Here is a 20,732-nt window from a genome sequence, read left to right as displayed (position 1 = left end):
GTGTGTGCGCGTGCGTGTGTGTGTGTGTGTAAGGAGGCAATGCTGGCCTCTCTTTGTTGTCCGCAGTAAGAGGATCCTACTGGTGAAACAATATCAGGCCTTTCAAACGGAGGTGAACATACTCAACTGAGTCACGCTGAGCCAGTCTTGAACAGACCAGACAGTATATTAAATGTATATGTATGTGGGGGGGGGGGGGGTTGCTTGTGTGTGTGTGTGTGTGTGCATGTGACTGTGTGTGTGTGTTGACTGACTAACTCCTGTGTGGCTGAAAAGAAGACATGACTGTCAGTGCTGGTCAGTCATTAGCCATCAACGTGTGTGTCTGTGCGTGTGTGCGTGTGTGTGTGTGTGTATTTCCTCATGCGGCAGGTTCAAAGGTCACCTGGGGAGCAGATTGGCTTTTTGGAGATGAAAGTTTGAAGAGGAAATTGGATAAACAGCATGAAAGATCACTTTTTAAAAAGTGTGTAAACTCTCCCTCTCTAGGCAGAAGTGATCCACACCTGCATTAATAATTGAATACTGTGCGCGTGTGCGTGTGTGCGTGCACGTGTGCCTGAGAGGGATTTTCTCTCTATCTGTATTGTACAGTTTTGTCACCGAAAAAGTCAGCGAAATTCCGCTCCTTTGTTGGCAATTTGCCAGATCCGAATTAAGGGGATAAGGATTTGCGTCTGATAATTACCACCTCTAAGCAGTGGCGTGACATTGTTATCAGCGTAGTTACACACTCACACATACATACACAAGCTGGCCCAATTATTCCTCTCACTCTCCCACCTGAGAAGGGCAATGCATGCCACTCATGGCAATGAGCTTCCCGGCTATTTAACAGTCTGCGAATCAGCCCTCCTCCAAACTGATGTGGCCTGTAATTGAGCTCCCCCTAAAAATAAAAAACACAATAAATAACAGATTCATGGCTGTGATGAGGGTCACCTTCATCCAAAGTTGATTCCTGCTGGGATGGAGATGATTTAAGAAAAAAAAATTATTACGCTTCAATGAACAGGAGAAAGTGCAGCAGACCTTCAGACCCACCATGGAGGACAATTGTCTCCAAACACCAAGATGGGACATTTGGTACCAAGCCACACAGAGACAGTGAAAATAATTATTACCATAAACATTATTTAAAGTTAATTGAAACGTATAAAACGAGATTGAAGATACATTACTTCAGCAAGCCTCCTCTACCTGTACGTCATGTGATTGGTTTTTCCGGTGATGGTCATCTGACTGGAGTGTGCAAAGCTACAGCGAATGCTAGGTCAACTATACTAAGCGGAATGGAGGAGTGGAGGAAAAATGGCTAATATGATGAACAATTCTGAAATTGTGGATCCTCCAAAACCCATTTTGGTCAAAACGATGGGAGCATTTTGGCTAACCCCTTGAGAACACAGATGGAAATTGCGTAGTTGACAAGACTCTGCTAAAGAGCTTGAAAACAATCCCAAAGTCCCAAGCAAAAGGTTGGACACGGTAATGCCACTTCAAAGACAACATCCTGAAAATAAATTTTCGTGGGGCACAGAAAAAAAATGCAGGCGCCATCTACTCTCTCTCACAATAAAATACAGTGAGAGGCTCGCAAATGAGGCAAAGATGGTTTCTAAACTCCACAACAACAAGCACAAAATGTGTTGCTTCCATTTCCAATATCCTATCTTTGCGAAGTGGGATTTTCTGCATTGACCCCGACCAAAACTAAATTATGCAGTAGACTGGACATTTAACAATTAACAAACTTTGGTTGTCATTTTCTCCCATTGCGAACCCCGACTGACCAAGTACAAGAAATGTTACCTGATATTTAATGCAAAAGAACCAAAAATGAGCAGACTAAGCTAAATAGAATGGTAAAATGATGTAGTGGTTCGCTTGCCTGACGTCAGTGCACAAAGCATGAGTTCAGTTACCACTCAGTGAATATGAATGGTTTCCATTCTGAATAAGTACTGAAGGAGATACTTTTTCTGTTTTTACTTGTTTTGGGTTTTTTGGGGGGGCTAAATATGATCAATGTAGATTGGCATGTACAATTCAGGGATTGTCACAGTTACGATGAGTGGAATATTGTCTCCCATAATAAAAGATTTGTGGGTTGGTGCATCCATTTTTGGGCAGGACGTTTTTAAGAGTTTAAGGAAGGCAAGCCAATTGTTGCTAAACGGGATCATACGGGATCTGATGATGTCACCAGCGGTCAGGCTCAAGACCGTTATTGTAAAAACCTTAGTTATAATTTTTGTATTTGTTTTGTTAGTTAAATGAATCAAGGACATTGAATCTGAAATCTGAACATGCACATGAGTTTTTATTTGACTACATGGACACAAGCCGGCCCCCTGCTTTAAAGAAAAACCCTTTTAACCTTTTTTAAATCCAGGGTGTAGTCTGCCTTTTGCCCAAAGTCAACTGGGATAGGCTCCAGGTCCTGACTCTGACAGGATAGGTGGTATCGAAAATGGTGGTATTGAAAATGGATGGATGGATGGATGGATGGATGGATGGACGGACGGATGGATGGCACCATGAAGTAGGTAGCATGTGGTGGAAAGAGGGTTTGGTCAGCCTACTTTAGGTTGTTAACAAATACATATATTTGATTTTCCTCCTAATCTAAGAATTTATCTTTATTCCATTTTAAAAGAATGCACCACTGCATAACCTCTCTCCATGGAGCTCTTTGTCTCTTTGTCAGTGTGTTGTGTGTTTTTTTTTTGGTTTTTTTACGCCATCACAACTTTATCCCCTAGTGGAGCTTTTCTTCACTTTCCAGTTATTTTGTGTGACGCTTCTATTTTGTTGACAGCACAGGACTTGATGTACATATCCATCTGTCTCGACGGGGATCATGTAAGCCTGTGTTGTCAGAAAAGAAGATGCCTGCATTTGCATCATGAATAAAAAACGCAATAGTAGCCTCTGTGCCCAGAAGAAAGTGTACCAGGCCCCAGAGCTCTCTGGTGATGACGCCTATTGATCATTCGTGTTTGAAAATGTTGAGCAGCGGCATATTGAAGCAGACGTGGGCGCATATTAAAGCTGAGTTGTTTCACACGCTGACAGAGGACAATCAGGCTCACTGTGATCAGCAGTGATGAGATGAATATTTTTGGAGAGCGTATAGCATTCCCATTCGATCTGGGGCGATGATGGCGGGAACGAAGTGACATCACAAAGTACTTCAAAACCGAGCTCAGGACCTTCAGATTGACTCAAGTTGAATTTAGTTGGAGAGCGACGACCAATTTACAGAAGGTCCTCGGTTTATGCCGAAGTTCCGTTCCTCTCGCTGTGAAGACGGAAAATGGCATAATTCTCACTACCGTAATTGACGCGAACACACTAGTAGAGATAGAGAAGGTGTGTGGGATGTTAAAGAGCTGACGCCGAATGCCACTGAATTAAGTGAAATGGAATAAATATAGAACATAATAATAGGTTGGTCAAATAAAAAAATGTCGAAAATCTTCAAAGTCAAGACACTCGTGAGTCAATGTGCCACTGTACGTTATAAATGAAGACTGTCCTATACCTGAATATTGTTGTCCAAGTAAATAAAAACAGTCAAGGTACAACAGTCTTCTCAAAAACTGTATTTAGAAAGACAATAACAATCAGACTCTATTGAAATTGTCTCAAAATAATTTTAACTACGGCTCTTAAATTGGACTCCATTGGCTTGTGCAAACATACTCAATGCATTGGGCGAGTGTTTTGAGACAAGGACAGTGCCTCTAAGAGCGGTGGGACAAGCGAGAAGCTGCTTCAGCACGCCAAGGCGAACAATGCGGAAAGATGTTATCAAGCGTGACACAAAGAAATAGGATGTCACTTTGTGGGCACCGCATTGCTAATTGATTCAAGATATGGCAGCTGACATGCACTGCGATGACCTGAATAGCTATTCGTTGAGTCCCTGTGCCTAATAGCTCGCCATGCTAATTCAGAGTCAAGAATGCAATTAGACACTATGAGACGCTATACTTGCTAATTCATTTACGTTCATTAAGCTGCCGGCTTCCTCGCCAAATGAATTTCGTGTGATTAAACCGAGCCGATGCCGGAAATGGTAACGAGAATGATGAGCTGCCGCTCTACGCTACTCGAGTCAGTGGGGACACTGACGGAGCTTCGCTCAGTAGGCAGCTGAGGAATTCCAATGTGGAAGTTTTATCACTAATTTAATCCTCTGCCGGAGTTAATAACGAGAGCATTAGCAATTACTTCACCATTTCGGGGCAAGAACATTTAGCACGTCAAAGAAATATTTTGATCTCATACCATATGTTCATTTTGATATGGCAACACATGTCGCTATCCAAAAGGTTACTTTAAAAAAAAATATGACAAAAGTAAAAGTAAAAAATAGTCCTCCTATTTACGAAGTACTTGTACACTCGTATGATCCATTTCAAAAGTATTGGTAACAGTGAGGACAATTCAATTTGTTGTTGTTTTTGTAGACCTGATTTGCCTGTGAAGACTATTTTTATACTCATTACAGGTGTAACCGAGATGTCTATGGGGGGGAAAACGAGTAAAAGGGGAGTGCACTGAACAGCAATAATCCCAAGGTTGACAGTTGTTTCTGGAGTTTAAATTGACATTGCATTACACGAACCATTTGCGTTATTGCCAATCTGCACGATACTAGCATGCACTGAATGTATCAAAATTGATGCAGGGTTCGTTGGATGAAGTACCGGTACAGTATATCCTCTTAATAGGATAATCCCAGTGCCCACCATGAGCCCCAAAGTCAGCCGTGTTTACCAGCAGCTGATCAAGATAACCTCTCGCTCTGGCAAAAACTAATCGTGAGGCTTGCTCATGCATTTTCCATTTATTACAGTACGCGCCTCTGAAGTCATTAGCGTGAGCTGCTTGCATACTGTAAAAGAGCAAAGCGCTGAAGCTGCTAATGAAGAGCCCGGCAATCTTGTTTACATCTTCCAGTGTGAAATATATTCTGCAAGTGTTTATCGGTGTTTGACATCATTTTGTTCCATGTGAGGAGTGTAAATTGTGAATTCATCTGAATATGTTAGAAGTTCGACACTCTAAAGGCATTACTAGAGGGCTTTTAAGTTTATGTGTAACTAATACTGGAAAGAAAATCACAGTGTGTAAGAAGAACAGGGATGCCTCTAAGGACATGATTGGTTAAGATTTGGAAACAATTTACATTCACTAAGTATATATTAAAAAAAAAAGTTACTGCTCTTTGAAATCGTAAAACAAAAACAGTTTGAATTTAAAGCGAAAGTCAACTCAAACATATGTTTTTCAAGAATATGTTCTATGCAGGCCCACTAGTTGAAACAGGGCATTTTGATTAATATTGCATCTGTGGAATAAGAGTTATTCCACCCGTTTTTAGCCATCTCTGGGGCGGCCATTTTGTCACTCCTGTTGACTGAAAATGACATCATAGTTGCTCAGGGCTCAGGTAACGACCAATCACGGCTCACCTGTTTTCTGAAGCTGAGCCATGATTGGTCGTTACATGAGCCCTGGGCATCTGTGATGTCATTTTCACTCGACAGAAGTGACAAAATGGCCGTCCCCAGAGATGGCAGAAAATGGGTGGATTTTGATGCTTAACCCATATTCCACAAATGCAGTATTAATCAAAATGCCTTGTGTTAACTCGTGGGCCTGCATAGAACACATTCTTGAAAAAAATATGTTTGGGTAGACTTCCCACTTTCATGATAACGATTCTTAATTAGCACAAGTGAATGCTTCCTTGACTATGGCACCATGTTGTGAGAGGTTCAATGAAAAAAATTATACAGAACAGTGTATGTGGCACCTCAAAACTATTTCTTGATAAGAAAACCAAAGGTCGCCGTTTTTTTGTGTGCAGGCATGCGAAGGTCAATCGCAATGTGCAGGTGTTAGTCACTGCCTGTAATTTACTTGCGATTGCCCAGATCAGTCGAATTTGGGACGCATCACTCGGTGTGCGGCAGGCGCTAGACAACACAAATGACGCCCGATTGGAAAATGAAAAGGACAATTTACTTCTAACAAGAGGCATTTGAGGTGAGTATGGAAATTTCGAGGTGAGGAGCGGGTCTTGGTGATGACACATTCATTGCAAATGATGATCAATTCTACTGGAGATGTTTACGGTCAGAGTGGAGCACCTGAGGACAAGCAAATCTCAAGGTGACGATGACGATAAATCTTCACACCCAAATCCCACATTCTGCATAAAGCCCATGTAACACTTATCATAATATGTTTGGATTTTTGCTTTCAGGCATAAATCTACTCTTTATATCAACACATATGCGGGTAAACTCATTTTTCCATGGGAGCCGTCGCTGTGGATTGCTCAGAAGCGAGGGCTGAGGTGGGAGTCAGTCTGAAATGGAATAAATCACTTCTGGAGCTTGGCTGCGTGGCGGAGGATGAGACTGGAGGGTAAAGCAGTGGCCACGAGGGCGACTCAGGCCGCCTCACTTTTTAATATCGCCAGGCAGTTCCAAAAGGAAATGGTCAATGGATCACTGAAGTTGATTCGATCTGGCAAAGTGTGTCAAATGCAGAAGAGGGAGTAAGCCACATATGTGCACATCCTAAGTGTTAATGTTCAACTTCCAAGCACGTCCGAAGTTACTGTGGCAAAAATCAAGCAAGTCGAGTCCCTACGAGCAGTTGAATGACTAAAGATTTTTAAAGTCAACGCTAACGTGATGACAAGTCTAAGTCGATTAGTTGATGATCTCATTGATTTTTTTTCAGTCCAGAGCAACAGTCCCCAACCATTTTTGGGCCACCGACCGGTTTCACGTAAACACTTATATCTGACGGACCGGCATTAACGCATTCACATTTTCAGACCCTCTTTTACTCGGTTGAAAAAATTTTAAAAATACAAATAAGTTCCTGGGATTGCATTATGGGACAAAACATTTTGGCAGCGGAGATGGAGCTTTAAGTCGGACCGCTGCACTCGTTCCTCGCGGCCAGTCCCGTGGTCCCGCTGGCATCAATCTTTTAAGACGAGTGGTGATTCCGACCCACAGCTAACCGCTATGCTCATCCACAACCAGATTGTTTTTAGTACTCTCTGACCCACAAAAATATATGAAGACTGTGTCAATAGAGTGTTTTAGTCTGGTCGTCGGCAGCAGACGGGTGAGTCAAAGGTCCACTTTAAATTGGCCGATTGAAAGACGAGATGCCAATAACACAAGATACGCAATTAGTCGACTTCAAGCTCTAAATGTCAATGAGGAATAGTACATTTGAACCCCATAAGATGCGTCATTACTTCAAGAATATGTTCTATGCAGGCCCACTAGTTGAAACAAGGCATTCTGATTAATATTGTGTTTGTGGAATATGAGTTAAGCACCTAAATGCACCCGTTTTTAGCCATCTCAGGGGGCAGATTTTGTCACTTCTGTCAAAAACGACATCACAGTTGCTCGGGGTTCAGGTAACAACCAATCACAGCTCACCTGTTTTATGAAACCCAGCCATGATTGGTCGCCCCCTGAGAACATATTCTTGAAAAAAATGTTTGGGTTGACTACCCTTTAAGTCAAGTCATACACACTTGCTCAGTCACGAAGTACTGCATATTTGCACACTGAGTTTTTAATGGTTTCAAACCAGTTTCTTTATTGCCTATTTCTTTATTGTCTTCTCAACGAAATGCAAAACCGACACGAAGCTTGAGTTCACCAGTTATCATGAGAAAAACTGTGAAGTTCATGTAGCTTACTAGTTTTTGTAGGTTTTATGGTGATAAAAGGTGTAAGATGTCATGGTGTGTGCTGGGCGATATGGCCTAAAATTCATATCAGGTACATATTAAATCACGGTAATAGTATATATCACAATATCAACTAAAGTCTAAAAATGATAATAGAAGTATGGTGTGGCGCAAGTCAGCAATGCGTCTAGCATTCCACTGATAGATCCGAAACAGTCTGGAAAGCAGAGAGGGTGGGTGACTCTTTGACGTAGATGCAACTCCACCAGCTCTGGTCAGACATGCTCAAAGCCATTTTCACACCGCGGCAGGTATGGTGACATCATCAACAAGCGTTATCACAGTTGATCAGTAGGGTTCAAATCAATATCGTACACAAAATTCACACCATCTATCGCATATATCGGGCAGATCGTTTATACCAGGTGCCATTACCTAGATGTCATTGACAGTTGCTTCATGATGTTGCCGCCGCAGTCCACATCGAAACATGCAGTTGGGTTGCCAGGTTTGAGCTCACGAGTCACTACACCAAAAAAAAAAAAAAAAAAAAACAATCTTAAAATTAAAACTAACGGCATACTACTTGAACATGCAGAATTTCAAATGTAAACATACAAGTCTTGTCATGTCATGTAGTTCAAGTCTCAGGAATACCAAGTCAAAGCAAAGTCGAGGCTTTAGCCAAGCGAGTCCTAAAATTGCTGACTTAAGTCTGACTCGAGTCAATTCGTGTGACTCGAATCCCCCACATGCAGTAGTTAAATAACAATGGCAATGTTCATTGACAATTTTGCGATCAAGTGATGCCAGCCTCCGAGTTTGGAACAATGACAATGCGAATGTGCGAGCTAATAATGTCAATATTAGCCCAGCAGCTCCTCAAACATTAATGAGTTCTTAGGCTCGCGTTGCTCCACCGAGACCTGTTAGATTTCACTGCATGATTCCGCTCGCTCGCTCTTCCAGCGTCAGTTGTTCCAGAGAGCGCCGCCGCCGTGGCCGCCAGCGCGTTCACTCTCGTTACTGACGCAGCGCATGAGCCAGACGCACAATGACTTTCATCATAAGGACCGCTTGATCTCCACTCAAACAGGGGATGGCCACAAAATGTGACTCAAGTAAATACCTCAAGCTGGCACTGCATTCAATCTCGTATGTAAATAGCACACTTAATGCTCACTTTTAATTGACACTGTGCTTTATTCACATGAGACTCGCTGTGTATAACTCAAACAGTGCCCGCATAACTATTGCTGATTTTACGAAGGCGCACAGATTTACAGAGCCCCATATTTTTAAGTGTGGCTAAAATATAGTCTCAATATTATAGAGAGTGGTATAAAAAGTCTAAAGTCTTTCCAATTGAGCTGTACAGGTTATAGGTCACAATCATTGTGTAACAGTTGTTCAATGATTTATCTTGGTCTATTTTTTTTTCATATCACAAAGACCTGGCAATTGAATAGGGGTGTGTGGACATTTTACATGCATGTATATGCATTAACTAATCTTGGACAGCTGGGTAAGAAAATTGAGGGTTGAGAGCACCTTCTCCAGAAAGTAAGGCAGTAAAGTAATTAAGTATAGTAAGGACATCACAAATTGTCTAGCAAAGGTGTGCTCCATTTGAAAGATACTACAATTTTGTATTTTGTGCACACATTAGATGTTAATTGGTCACACACACACAAATCCATGTCATGTCTGAGGCGACGTCCAAATCATTTTTGACAGATTTCGGTTGGAACTGATGGCGAAATGCAGTATGAATGAAGCCTGTGCTAATTCTACTTGTGATCCTTTAGCGCCCACTAGTGTTCATAGGCTTGATTTTTTTTTTTGTCTGTTCTTGCAGAGCCAAGCAATGCCCACATTATTCATGATTTAACTCCCAGCTTTTAGACTGGTAACTCAACGCCAGCGGCCAAACAGCAACTGCAAAAGCAAACAAAAGCATGGAACAGGATAAGGGTGTCAAGTCAAGTCAAACTCTCAAACTAGGGTTAGGATGTCACAAAAGGGTTTCAAGACAGGGTTTCAAACTAAATTTGGAGTTTTGAATTAAGTTTTAAGGCCAGGGTGGAGGCTTTAAACAACGGTTGGGGCGTCAAATTAGGGTTTAAAATTGGGGTTGGTGTTTCAAATGAGGATTAAGGTGTCGGATTAGGGTTTCTAGCAACGGTTGGGTTTTAAAATTAAGAGTTCTAGACAAGGGTTTCAAACAAGAGTTATGGTTTCAAATTATGGTTTCAAGTCATGGTTGAGGCTTCAAATTACAGTTTCAAGGCAAGGTTGGGTTGCAAACAAGGGTTTCAAGCCAGGTAAAGGGTCTCAAACTAGAGTTATGGTTTCAAATTACGGTTTCACACCAGGATTTGTGGTTCAAAAGCGGGTAGGGTGTCAAATTAGGCTGTCAAGACGGGGTTAGGGTTTCACACATGGGTTAAGGTTAGCTGAGGTATCAAGAAAGTATTTGGGTGTCAAACTAGAGTCAGGGTTTATTTGGAGTATTCATGATTGTGGGTTATGATGTACCATTTCGTCTGAAGGCTCCTCCTTTGCAGCGCACATTCAACTGGCCTGCAGACACAAACCCATGGATGCACGCGCCCACCCACACGCACATAAACACTCACACAAAGCTGTTGAAGCAGATGTTAAAAACAGCTCCAAAGCTACTCAAGACTCGCAAGCTCCATCAAGGGAATCGCAAATCAGAAGACTTGCCAACTTATCAGACGATGCCCACATTAGAAGCCAAAAAGCTGCAGCTTCCAGACATGCCAACTGATCTGTGCCTGTGTGTGTGTGTCTGCGTACGTGCGTGTCTATGTGTGTGTGTGTGTGTGTGTGTGTGTGTGTGCGCGTGTTCGGTTTACTTCGGCACAGTGAGGCAAATGAGGTAAATTCCTCTGAGATGAGGCCATTACGTAAAACTATGCACAACATATGAAGACAGCCTTGAGGTTGGACAATTTAAAAAAAAAAAATGTTTGACCAATGTTTTGCACTTTTATGTGAAAAGACGTGTACATGTACATGCAGTCAGTCATCTCTCTACATCTTGGATTCAATACATCCATTTTCTATACAACTCACCCAGTCCTACTAATAATTTAGAGTCAGATGCCAAGTGCACAAAACAAAAAGTTGTGTATTTAAAACAACCACATAACTTTGCCTTAGGAAAATCCACTAGCTTAATGCTAACACACAATGCAAAACAACACAGACGAGCTAACAAAACTACCGTTAATGTTGCGGTAGGCGAAACCCTTGACCCAATGTATTATGAACACAAACGACGCAGCAACGCATGTTGACATGTATCGCTGCATTATGCTGCCTCCAGGTGGCCAAGTCGCGTAGACCAGAAGGAGCCGCACAACGAATTCATCTTGACAAACAAACCATTTAAATCTTTAAAGTCTATTTAATTACCTTATTCCAGCGTTTCTTTATGGTACAACACTGTAGAGTAGGGGTGTACATATTGTGCCGATCTGACGAGGAAATTAGCAACGGCATACAGAAATCTTTTTTTTTTTTTTTTTCGGCGCGCTCGTGCACCACCTGATAGATTGCGCCCTTGGCGATTGCCCACTTTGCCCATAGCAAGAACCGGCTATGATTAAAATAAATCATTTTACACACACATTTAACACTACACACACAGAGGATTTCATTTTCCATTATTTTCTGTGGGGAAAAATACTGACTGCCTATAGCCAGCACCCTGGAAAGGTTCGCATTTAACCGTAGAGCTTCCACTGTAAAAGAAAAAACAATGAACAACTCACACAACTAGCTACTAAGGAGCTAAGTGACTTGAAGTGAGAAATAAAAGCGTGCCGGCCGTTTCATCAATGGCTATACACCATCTCATTTTTGTATACTGTACTCCTTGCACAGTCTCTCTCTCTCTCTCTTATACAGAGAGAATTAAAAGCTGAATGTAGGTCAGTCCTGCAGAGAAATGTGAAAGTGAATAGTAAATCAAAACTATCAGCAGATGCTACAGCAACAACAACCCCCCTCGCCCCCAAAAAGCTAAACTGCAGTGTGAGGGAGAAGAGCACAAACACACACATTGATGCAAATATTTATGCCTCACACTAGATCTAGAAGTTTGCAAGCTAATGCTTGCCATGTTAAAACGTGATAAATTTCAAGTTTATCGTGACAAGTTTTGTTTTAACGATAAGTTATCACGTTTTAATGTGATAAATTTCTTGTTACAGTGTGAGAAATTTCGTTTTAAGTTTTAAGTTCATAACTGGAACTACGTGCACGTTTTAACATGATAAATTGATAAAAAAATACTACAACTTTAAAATGTGATCATTTTCATCACGTGATGTTATTTTTTAACATATCATCGCTGTGCTGTGAAATACACTTATGTCCATTTTTTCCATTTTTTAGAACTTTTACGTGAATGGGGTTTCCCCGTTACAGACATTGCATTGTGAAAATTTCCAAAAATTCCAAAATTGGACATACCGGGTATGTGTTTTTCACAGCACAGCGATGATATGTTTCACGTTTTAACATGACAATTTACAAGTTATCACTAAGGATTTTAACATTTTAAACGTGATAAGTTGATGAGGTTCACTTTGAAATAAAATCTTACCACATTAAAACATGATAACTTACCATGTTAAAACATGATAACTTATCACTTTAAAACATGCTAAAATGTCATGTTTTAGCATCATTTTCATGCTAAAACCTGATAAATTTCACATTTTAAAATGCTGCATTTTACGTGATAATTTTCACATTAAAACGTGATGATTTACCACTTTAAAACATATTTAGTTTGACTTCAGGTCATTGGTAGAGTCCTTTTTTGTTTCTTAGAAACCAAATTTCTGAACTACACAAGATGATGTTCTATACTGTTACAAAAAATATGACCAATTCAATTAAAAAGATTTACAATTTAAAAAGAAGACACAAACCTACACAGGGCTCAGCCTGAACCGGAAGGAAATGCTTTGTTTTGCTAAGTCGAATGTCTAAGTCAAAGATATCATGTTTCAGCGAAATAAGTTACGTTAAATCATGTTATTGAGCTTTTTGTTTGTTTGTTTTTCTGGTGTGGCAGCAATACGCTTCCATACACTGACCTGCTGTGCATTTTCAATGCAGGAGGCTTCTACTGTCTTCCTCCTACGACTTTCTCCTCCTCTATTCAAACCCAACCTGTCCACCTCAAATGGTGGGATTGGATGGCTCAGAATAAATAAATGGATAAACAGACGCGCTAGCGGAGCGTTGTCTTCACCGAAATCAGCAGTGACGTCCTCTCCTGCCGGCCATTATTTTCTGCTCATGTTGGCGTAATGGAGTGAGTGCAGGGTCCAATCGTGGTGACAAAGCCAAGGTTGCCACAGAGGACATGTGGGGGTGTTGTTGTGGGTGGGGGTGATATGGAACCAACACACACTGAAATTTAATATTTTTGTTTAAGGAGCACCATGACCCAGCAAATTAAAAATGGGGTGCTAAAATTGGGTTTTCAAGTCTGGGGTATGGCATCAAATTTGCATTTCAAGACAAGTTTGGTGGCCCTGGTTCCAAACAAGAGGTGGGGGTCTAATTAGAGTCTGCACTGGAGCCAAGGTTAGGTCTTCAAAGTAGGGTTTCAAGGGAGGCATGGGGATTCAAACTAGGATTAGGGTAATGTTAGGGTTTCAAAATAGGGTTTTCAAATGTGCCTTCAAAATTAGGGCTGAGGGTTTCAAATGTGAGTTTGGGAGTCAAATGTTAGTTTGTAAAAGCCAGTACTAGGGTTTAAAATTGGGGTTAGGGTTGAAAATTAGGATCTCAAACAAGGGTTATGGCTTCATTGTAGGATTCCTGGGTATAGATGGATGGATGGATGGATGGATGGATGGATGGATGGATGGATGGATGGATGGATGGATGGATGGATGGATGGATGGATGGATGGATGGATAGATAGATAGATAGATAGATAGATAGATAGATAGATAGATAGATAGATAGATAGATAGATAGATAGATAGATAATTCAATCACTCTCTGAGCACACTGTCTAACTAATTCATGTCCTTAAACACTAATCCAAAAACTCACCAAAACATCGGATTACTTGTAGTGTAGACAGTCACAGGATAATTTCTGCCCTTAAGAGAAGTTCAATGAGCCTATGGACTTCTTAGTCCAACAACAAATTCTGCTAAAATCATGCCGTAATCATGCTACTAGGGTAGCTAGGAAAAGGTGCCTGTTCACTTTTGAGAAATAGTGTGTCTTTCGGCATATTTTATAACTAAAATACGCAATAATATTTCATTCTAATCAATTTAGATTGTATTATGATGTAATTCAAGTAAACATCGTCTCGGCTAAAACATGAATCCATTTAGTCTTTATCTAGTAATCTGCGTAGAGGCTCCGTACTAATCCGAACAAGGCGATGGCATTTTAAGGCCATGGCAAATTGGCGATGGACTACAATTCCGCATGTGCGTGACGTCACAAACACGCGACACTTATGTCCACAAAGTGACTGTTTGTTGTCATTCGTTTCTTTTCAAATTCCGCTTGCATTCGCCGACTTTCTTGTTTCGTGTGACAAGATTCAGAATGGAATTTACCCACCTTGGGTTTATGGCTCTGTTATCCGTCTATGCGTACGCGACCCCGCCTCCCAATTTCGTTGTGATCTTCGCCGATGATTTGGGTTTTGGAGACTTGGGGTGTTACGGTCACCCCAGCTCGCTTACACCGAATCTGGACCGACTTGCAGCGGGGGGACTCCGCTTTACGGACTTCTACTGCACCAGTCCCGTCTGCAGCCCGTCCAGGTCAATGGGATACACTGGTTACAACATGCACTTATTTGATTTACTTGACGTATTGTTTCTCCGTGTACCTAATGAAGTGTCTAGTCTAGTGGGAGTTTTGCCCTTCTGAATCTTTTCAGTTATTAAATCTTCATATTAAACCGGCAATCATATGTTGGGTGACGACTTGAGCTGTCGCCAATAGCAGTTCCTAAATGAATGAGCATCCTGTTAATGCTTGTGGCAATAAAACAACTGAAGAGCATCCATCGGCAACTCTGTCGTCCTTAAGGCAACGAGGGCTTTACAATATTGTGTTATTGTTGTCATTCATTCTGTTTAATCATTAAGTGTTTGGATAAATAAATATATTGTCGGTTTTTAAATGTCATATTTCTATATTTTTCTTATGAATGTTATTTTATTAATAACGTATTCTCTTATAAACTTATAAGAGTGAAAATAAAACAGTTAATAAAAATAAATACTGTATTACAAAATGTGCACTGTAATTGTGTAGGACATTAAATTGTGTCTTCATTACATACTTTTGTAATTTTTCAGTAATTACAGGTCATTGCATTTTTACAATCAATAAAAAAAATACTAGTTGTGTGTTTTTTGTAAGATTGTTTTTATTATTTCATTGATTTAAATTAAATTACTTCCTTATTAACTAACTATTAAATGGTGGGAAAATAAAAGGGCTGGGCGATATGACTGAAAAGTATATCACTTAGGGCTGGGCGATATGAGTGAAAAGTATATCACGAAGTGTTTCACATCGGTCGACATCTATATATTGATTTTTTTTCCTTTTTTTTAACTTTTGAAAATAATGATCCGAGAAAAATAAATGTAGAATATTTTATTGTAACATAATACCATACAATGCAATGCGATACAACTTTATTTATACACCACACATTATAACAGCTACAGTAACAAAGCACAAATCACTTTCCAAATTTGTTTATATCTACCGTACATATTTTACACACTGCTTTCTATTGTCCTTATATTTGTTCATATTGATATAAGAGGATATTAGCATGTCTAAAGTGTAATGTCACCGTCTCTTTATATGCCGTTGTCCGTCCAGGGCGTCGCTGCTGACGGGACGCTATCAGACCCGCTCGGGTATATACCCAGGAGTTCTGTATCCCGGTTCCATCGGCGGCCTGCCGCTCAATGAAACCACCATCGCCGAGGTGCTGAAGCCTCTGGGCTATGCCACGGCTGCCATGGGGAAGTGGCACCTGGGATTCGGGCTGAACGGAATGTTTCTTCCCACCAAGCAGGGCTTCGATGAATACCTCGGCATACCTTACTCACACGACATGGTCAGTTTGCAAAACGTATGGAAATGGATGTGACTAAAGTTTCCAGTAAATTTCCACAGGAAGTTAAATAGGGGGATTTTGGAAATACTGAGCTAATTATAACATTTTGTTTTGTTATAAGCAGACACCCACGGGGAAAAATACAATTAAAAATGTATTAAAACTGTTTGACATTTCAACCATTTAATATAAGCCTCTGAGAAATAAAGAACCCACAACTGTGAGGCAGACGTGCTAACCAGTCAACCGCCTACCTTTTTTCCATTCTATCAAATTTACAGTCAAACGATATAACGCCATCTAGTGGTAAACAGTGAAATCACCCCCAGATAAACAGCAAGGAGAGCAAAATAGTTATGAACTCCTCATAAGAAAAAGGTGCGTACTCGGAACTCGCAATAGAGGGGGGTTTACTGTAAACTGACTTTGATTTTGATGAGATATAATGACACTTTAATCCGCAAATGAGATATTGTCATCATGTTCTGTTTCATAGGTTGGATTCTAGTCAGTTGGTTTTCTGAGATAAAACAAACAAACTTGGATTATGTTTGAATATTATTTTCATTGTTTTATGTTGTAATCTGTTAATGTGTTAAAAAGAAACGGACTATCAGCCATTTAAAATGGTCTTTCCCTAAGCCTGACATTTGAACACATTTACAACTATCAAGTTTTTGAAATTGTATTTATCAATACTTTCAAGAACAAAAGCTTGTAAAAGTAAAGTCATGTGGTTTATTATCCGCATTAGGGTCCATGTCACAACCTGACCTGCTTCCCTCCGGATGTTAAGTGCTTCGGGCAGTGTGACATCGGCACCGTTCTGGTCCCGTTGATGCACAACGAAGTCATCAAGGAGCAGCCCGTGAACTTCCTGACTCTGGAACGAGCATACAGCGACTTCGCCACCAGCTTTATCACCACCTCGGCCAAGAAGAAGCAACCCTTCTTCCTCTACTATCCGTCCCACGTAGGCAACCAACGACGTACTGTAGCTTGTTACGTCAATGTTTGAAACTCATGTTTTTCTTTGTCCCACACCAGCACACCCATTACCCCCAGTATGCTGGCGAGGGCGCTGCCGGGAAGACGTTAAGAGGCCCGTTCGGAGACTCTCTGCTGGAGTTTGACAACACTGTTGGAAGCATTCTGACCACCTTGGAGGAGAGCGGAGTGATTAACAATACATTGGTCTTCTTCACGGCAGACAACGGGTCGGCTTCAGTTTGATGGGAATTCTGTTTAGTAGTGGATGTAGTCACCATGTACAGTACATTCAAATCTTAGTCCTTTATATATATTAAAATTGCCAACAAAACCGTTATACTTTGCTACTTTGCCCTCAACGTTGTTTTTGTGTCAGGCCTTCGCTGATGCGCATGACCCGCGGTGGCAATGCCGGAGCTCTGAGATGCGGCAAAGGTACCACATACGAGGGCGGCATGAGGGAGCCCGCCATCGCCTTCTGGCCCGGCACCATCACACCAGGTTTGCTGCAGTAATGCCACTATGCTATTTAAACACAATCCAAACAGAGTTGCCAGCTGTTACTGCACAACGCGGTACAACACGGAAGCTGTGCAACTCTAAATTTGGACATTTCTATATACTGTGAATTAGGGGTGGGCGATATGACTCAAAAAGCATATCACAAGATAAGTGTTTCATATTGGTCAATATCAAGATATACCAACCGTCTTAGGATGCTTGATTTTACCTTGAGTGCGATGCTGAGGGTCGGATATGGCTAACTGGCATTAGCATGTCAAAGCCAGGGAACTCCTTTACTTGTACACCACGTCTCCATCCGGAGGTGTTTAATCGGGTTATCATGCATAATCAGCTGGGCATTTTACTTTTTTGTGTTCCTTTGTTGTGTTCAGGTGTGACACATGAGCTGGCCAGCACTCTGGACGTCCTGCCCACCATCGCTAGGCTAGCAGGAGCTAAATGGCCCCCGGTTGAGCTGGATGGTGTCGATATGACAGAAATCCTGATCAATCATGGAAAGGTAAAACTCATAAACCTATTGCAACAACAATTTTAAGATAAAATACTAAAACATTACAAAGAAAAAAAGAAAAAATGTTCAAATAAAAATTCTGGTAAGATGACAAGAAAAAGAAAGATTAGGAAAAAAATACTGGTAAAAGTTATCTTTTCCAAGGAAAAGTATTGGTTTTCATACTGGAGAATGTCATTTTTTTCACAGAAAAGACACAAAATAATTTTCTTTAAATAGAATACTAGTAATCTTAAAAGTGAAAAGTGACGTTTCAATACAGGTAAACTTGGAAGGATAAAGGTAAAAATAAATAAATAAATAATGCCAATGCAAGAACAAGAAAAATACTTCCTATTTTACAAGAAAAAGTCACATTTATGCTGACAAAAGGTTGGTATCATATTTGAATCAGATCTTTTTTCATAGTTGAACGAATTGTGTTCATGTAGACGTTTGTCAATTTTGTTTTTGCAGAGTAAAAGGGAGGCGATGATGTTCTACCCTCCAGATCCCAGTGAAAAGTTGGGCCTCTTCGCTCTTCGACTTGGGAAGTACAAGGCGCACTTCTATACACGAGGTGGAATTCACATGTTCAGTGCAGCGAGAATACTTCACTCTGGCTCCCCAATATGAACCCTAACCCCCAAGTTTATATACATATACTTACATGTTGTTGCCAGAAACCACGATAATCTCATTTAAGGCAGCTGTGGACAAAACGGGATGACTGGCAAGATATTTAAGTTAAAAAAAATTGCCACGGCCAGTTACAAAAATACGAAGTAACGCATTACTCCAAAATGTGCACATCTGCCAGTAATGTCTAATCTATCACATTACTTTTTGCAGTCAAGTAGTCAGACTACAGTTTTATGTTAAGCAGGGTTGTCAGTATCTGCTGAATGTAACTATTAATGTAACTTGTAATCTTACTTTTAAAATTAAATAATCACAGAAGTGACATAGGATACTTTTTAAAGCAAGTCATCTGTAAAATAATAGTTACTTTTTCAAGATAACTGTGGCACTGGCAACACAGCACTTAAGACATAAGGGTCTATTTTAAAACCACTTTCCAAGCCCCTAACTCTGTTCCCTAACAGTAACCGCAACACACTACATATTTCCAAGGTACCCTACTCTTGTATTCATCACTGTTCCCATCCACCAGGTTCAACCCTAAGCAGCACCACCCCCGACAAAGAATGCTCTGTGTTTGCCGTCCTGACCGCTCACGACCCGCCGCTGCTCTTCGACTTGGAGGCGGACCCCTCGGAGCATTACTCGCTGGTGCCGGGCAGCGAGACGGGCATCCCGGCGTTGCTAGAGAGGATCAAGAAAATCAAGGAGCGTTTTGAAGCCTCCATGGTGTTCGGAGAGAGTCAGATCGGGAAAGGAAGCGACCCGCAGCTGGAGCCTTGCTGCAGTCCGCAGTGCATACCAAAACCTCATTGCTGTCAATGCTGACGACTCATTACAAAAATATTGCAAAAATCCATGAAGGTGTACTATTATCTTAGTTCGTTGCGGTGATTCTGTTGACAATTAATGTTGCAATGTCTCTGTATATCGGCTGCCTAATAGCATAATAAGTTTGGCACAAATACCACTAGTAGTATGCAGGCTCCATCTAATGGTACAAGAAAAAAAATCACTGAATTATATTTTCAAACCGTGCATAATGTTAATGACTTAAACATTTATTTCAAACCAGTGTAGTACAGTTCAGATGTATTTAACTTTTAACTCAAATAAGTTGCATGTAATCTTTAAGGACTCTTTGTTTTAAAACATTTATTTAGGTGCTTTTTTAATGTAACTTGTCATTATTTAAGTACAGTCCCCCCCGCCCCCCATCCCCCTATCTTTAATTCACTGCCAGACATTTTCAGACCCTATTTTCCCCTAAAGTTTGAAAAAAATTGAAAAATATAAATAAATTCCTGGGATTGAATGGCTGGAATGTGAAGAGACAAATAAACTCGTCAATGGCAGTGAATAAGTTAAGACAGAGAAAGTATTTTTTAGATGATACTTGATTTAAAAAGTTAGAGAACCAATGGCTTAAGTCATGCTTTAACTTACTGTCAGTAATAAAACAATATCAATGCTAAAAAGAATATTTTGTCAGTGTAGATTCTCAGTCATCCGGGTCATAGTAAATGAAAAAGTTTGAATTGTGGCAACTGGAGTTTTCTTTTTTGATGATTTAAAAAAAAAAAGTCTTGTTTTCTGAAAACATTGAAAAATGAGTCGGGCAATAATGCTAATAGGCTAATGATATGTTTGCTAACACTTAGAGTGCGTACTAGTATTTCAGAAATAAAAACATTAACACAAAGTGATATACTGTATATGGTAGAAGGAAGTAATGTGAACCAATACAAAGAGAGAACATTTTGATCGAGCACAGTTGGGTAAACTTCTCTTTTCGAAAACATGTTTGTATTGTACAGTGAGCTTCTTTTTAATGGACTATCATAACGTTATTTTGATAGCCAACAAGCTTCCAAGAATGTAAACCGCTTCTAAGAAGTGTTTTTGACTCAGTATAAATAGCCTGTGTTCAGTAAACAATCAAATTGTTACCTCCAACCGTCTGCCTTATTGGGCCATCTGTGTATCCACAACATATTGCCAATGTCGGCAGGATAAAGTATCAGATTACAAAAGACAAATCCAGAAGTTGTAAGAGTACAATAAAGATGTGATTTTATGAAAATAAAGTTGGAAATTGCTAGAGAACAAAAGATTGCAAGAAAATCCTTTTGTAAGAAGTCAGAATATTACGAAGAATTAAGCAAAGAGTT

The 20,732-nt window shown here is 40.4% G+C and overlaps 2 protein-coding genes across 3 annotated transcripts in view; one reads left to right on the top strand and one right to left on the bottom strand.

The window, feature by feature from the left end:
* shank3a (SH3 and multiple ankyrin repeat domains 3a) overlaps nucleotides 1-14,201 on the bottom strand; it is a 201,565-nt gene extending 187,364 nt beyond the window's left edge. For both annotated transcript variants that reach the window (XM_086027945.1, XM_086027946.1), the window contains exons 1-3: nucleotides 13,859-14,201; nucleotides 8,183-8,273; nucleotides 784-889 (exon numbers count right to left, since the gene is read on the bottom strand). The gene's annotated coding sequence lies outside the window, so the exon portion shown is untranslated. The remainder of the gene's footprint in view (nucleotides 1-783; nucleotides 890-8,182; nucleotides 8,274-13,858) is intronic.
* A 73-nt stretch (nucleotides 14,202-14,274) lies between these two features.
* arsa (arylsulfatase A) lies at nucleotides 14,275-20,042 on the top strand. The gene is made up of 8 exons (XM_086028485.1): nucleotides 14,275-14,592; nucleotides 15,674-15,914; nucleotides 16,669-16,887; nucleotides 16,962-17,131; nucleotides 17,281-17,405; nucleotides 17,801-17,928; nucleotides 18,397-18,499; nucleotides 19,094-20,042. The coding sequence occupies exons 1-8, from the start codon at nucleotides 14,372-14,374 to the stop codon at nucleotides 19,387-19,389; spliced, it is 1,503 nt and encodes a 500-aa protein (XP_085884611.1). The 5' UTR covers nucleotides 14,275-14,371; the 3' UTR covers nucleotides 19,390-20,042.
* The last annotated feature ends 690 nt before the right edge of the window (nucleotides 20,043-20,732 follow it).

The sequence above is a fragment of the Filicampus tigris genome, chromosome 4, assembly GCF_054856515.1.
Source record: "Filicampus tigris isolate MCC_2025a chromosome 4, RoL_Ftig_1.0, whole genome shotgun sequence".
NCBI lineage: Eukaryota > Metazoa > Chordata > Actinopteri > Syngnathiformes > Syngnathidae > Filicampus > Filicampus tigris.
Note: the sequence above shows the minus strand (reverse complement) of the source record. Positions and strands in the feature narration are given on the sequence as shown.

Excerpts from the sequence above, each read along its gene's own strand:
- arsa (XM_086028485.1), top strand. The coding sequence starts at position 14,372 with ATGGAATTTACCCACCTTGGGTTTATGGCTCTGTTATCCGTCTATGCG. Across the intron at positions 15,915-16,668 it reads TACCTTACTCACACGACATG|GGTCCATGTCACAACCTGAC; the intron begins GTCAGTTTGCAA and ends TATCCGCATTAG. Across the intron at positions 17,132-17,280 it reads TTCTTCACGGCAGACAACGG|GCCTTCGCTGATGCGCATGA; the intron begins GTCGGCTTCAGT and ends TTTTTGTGTCAG.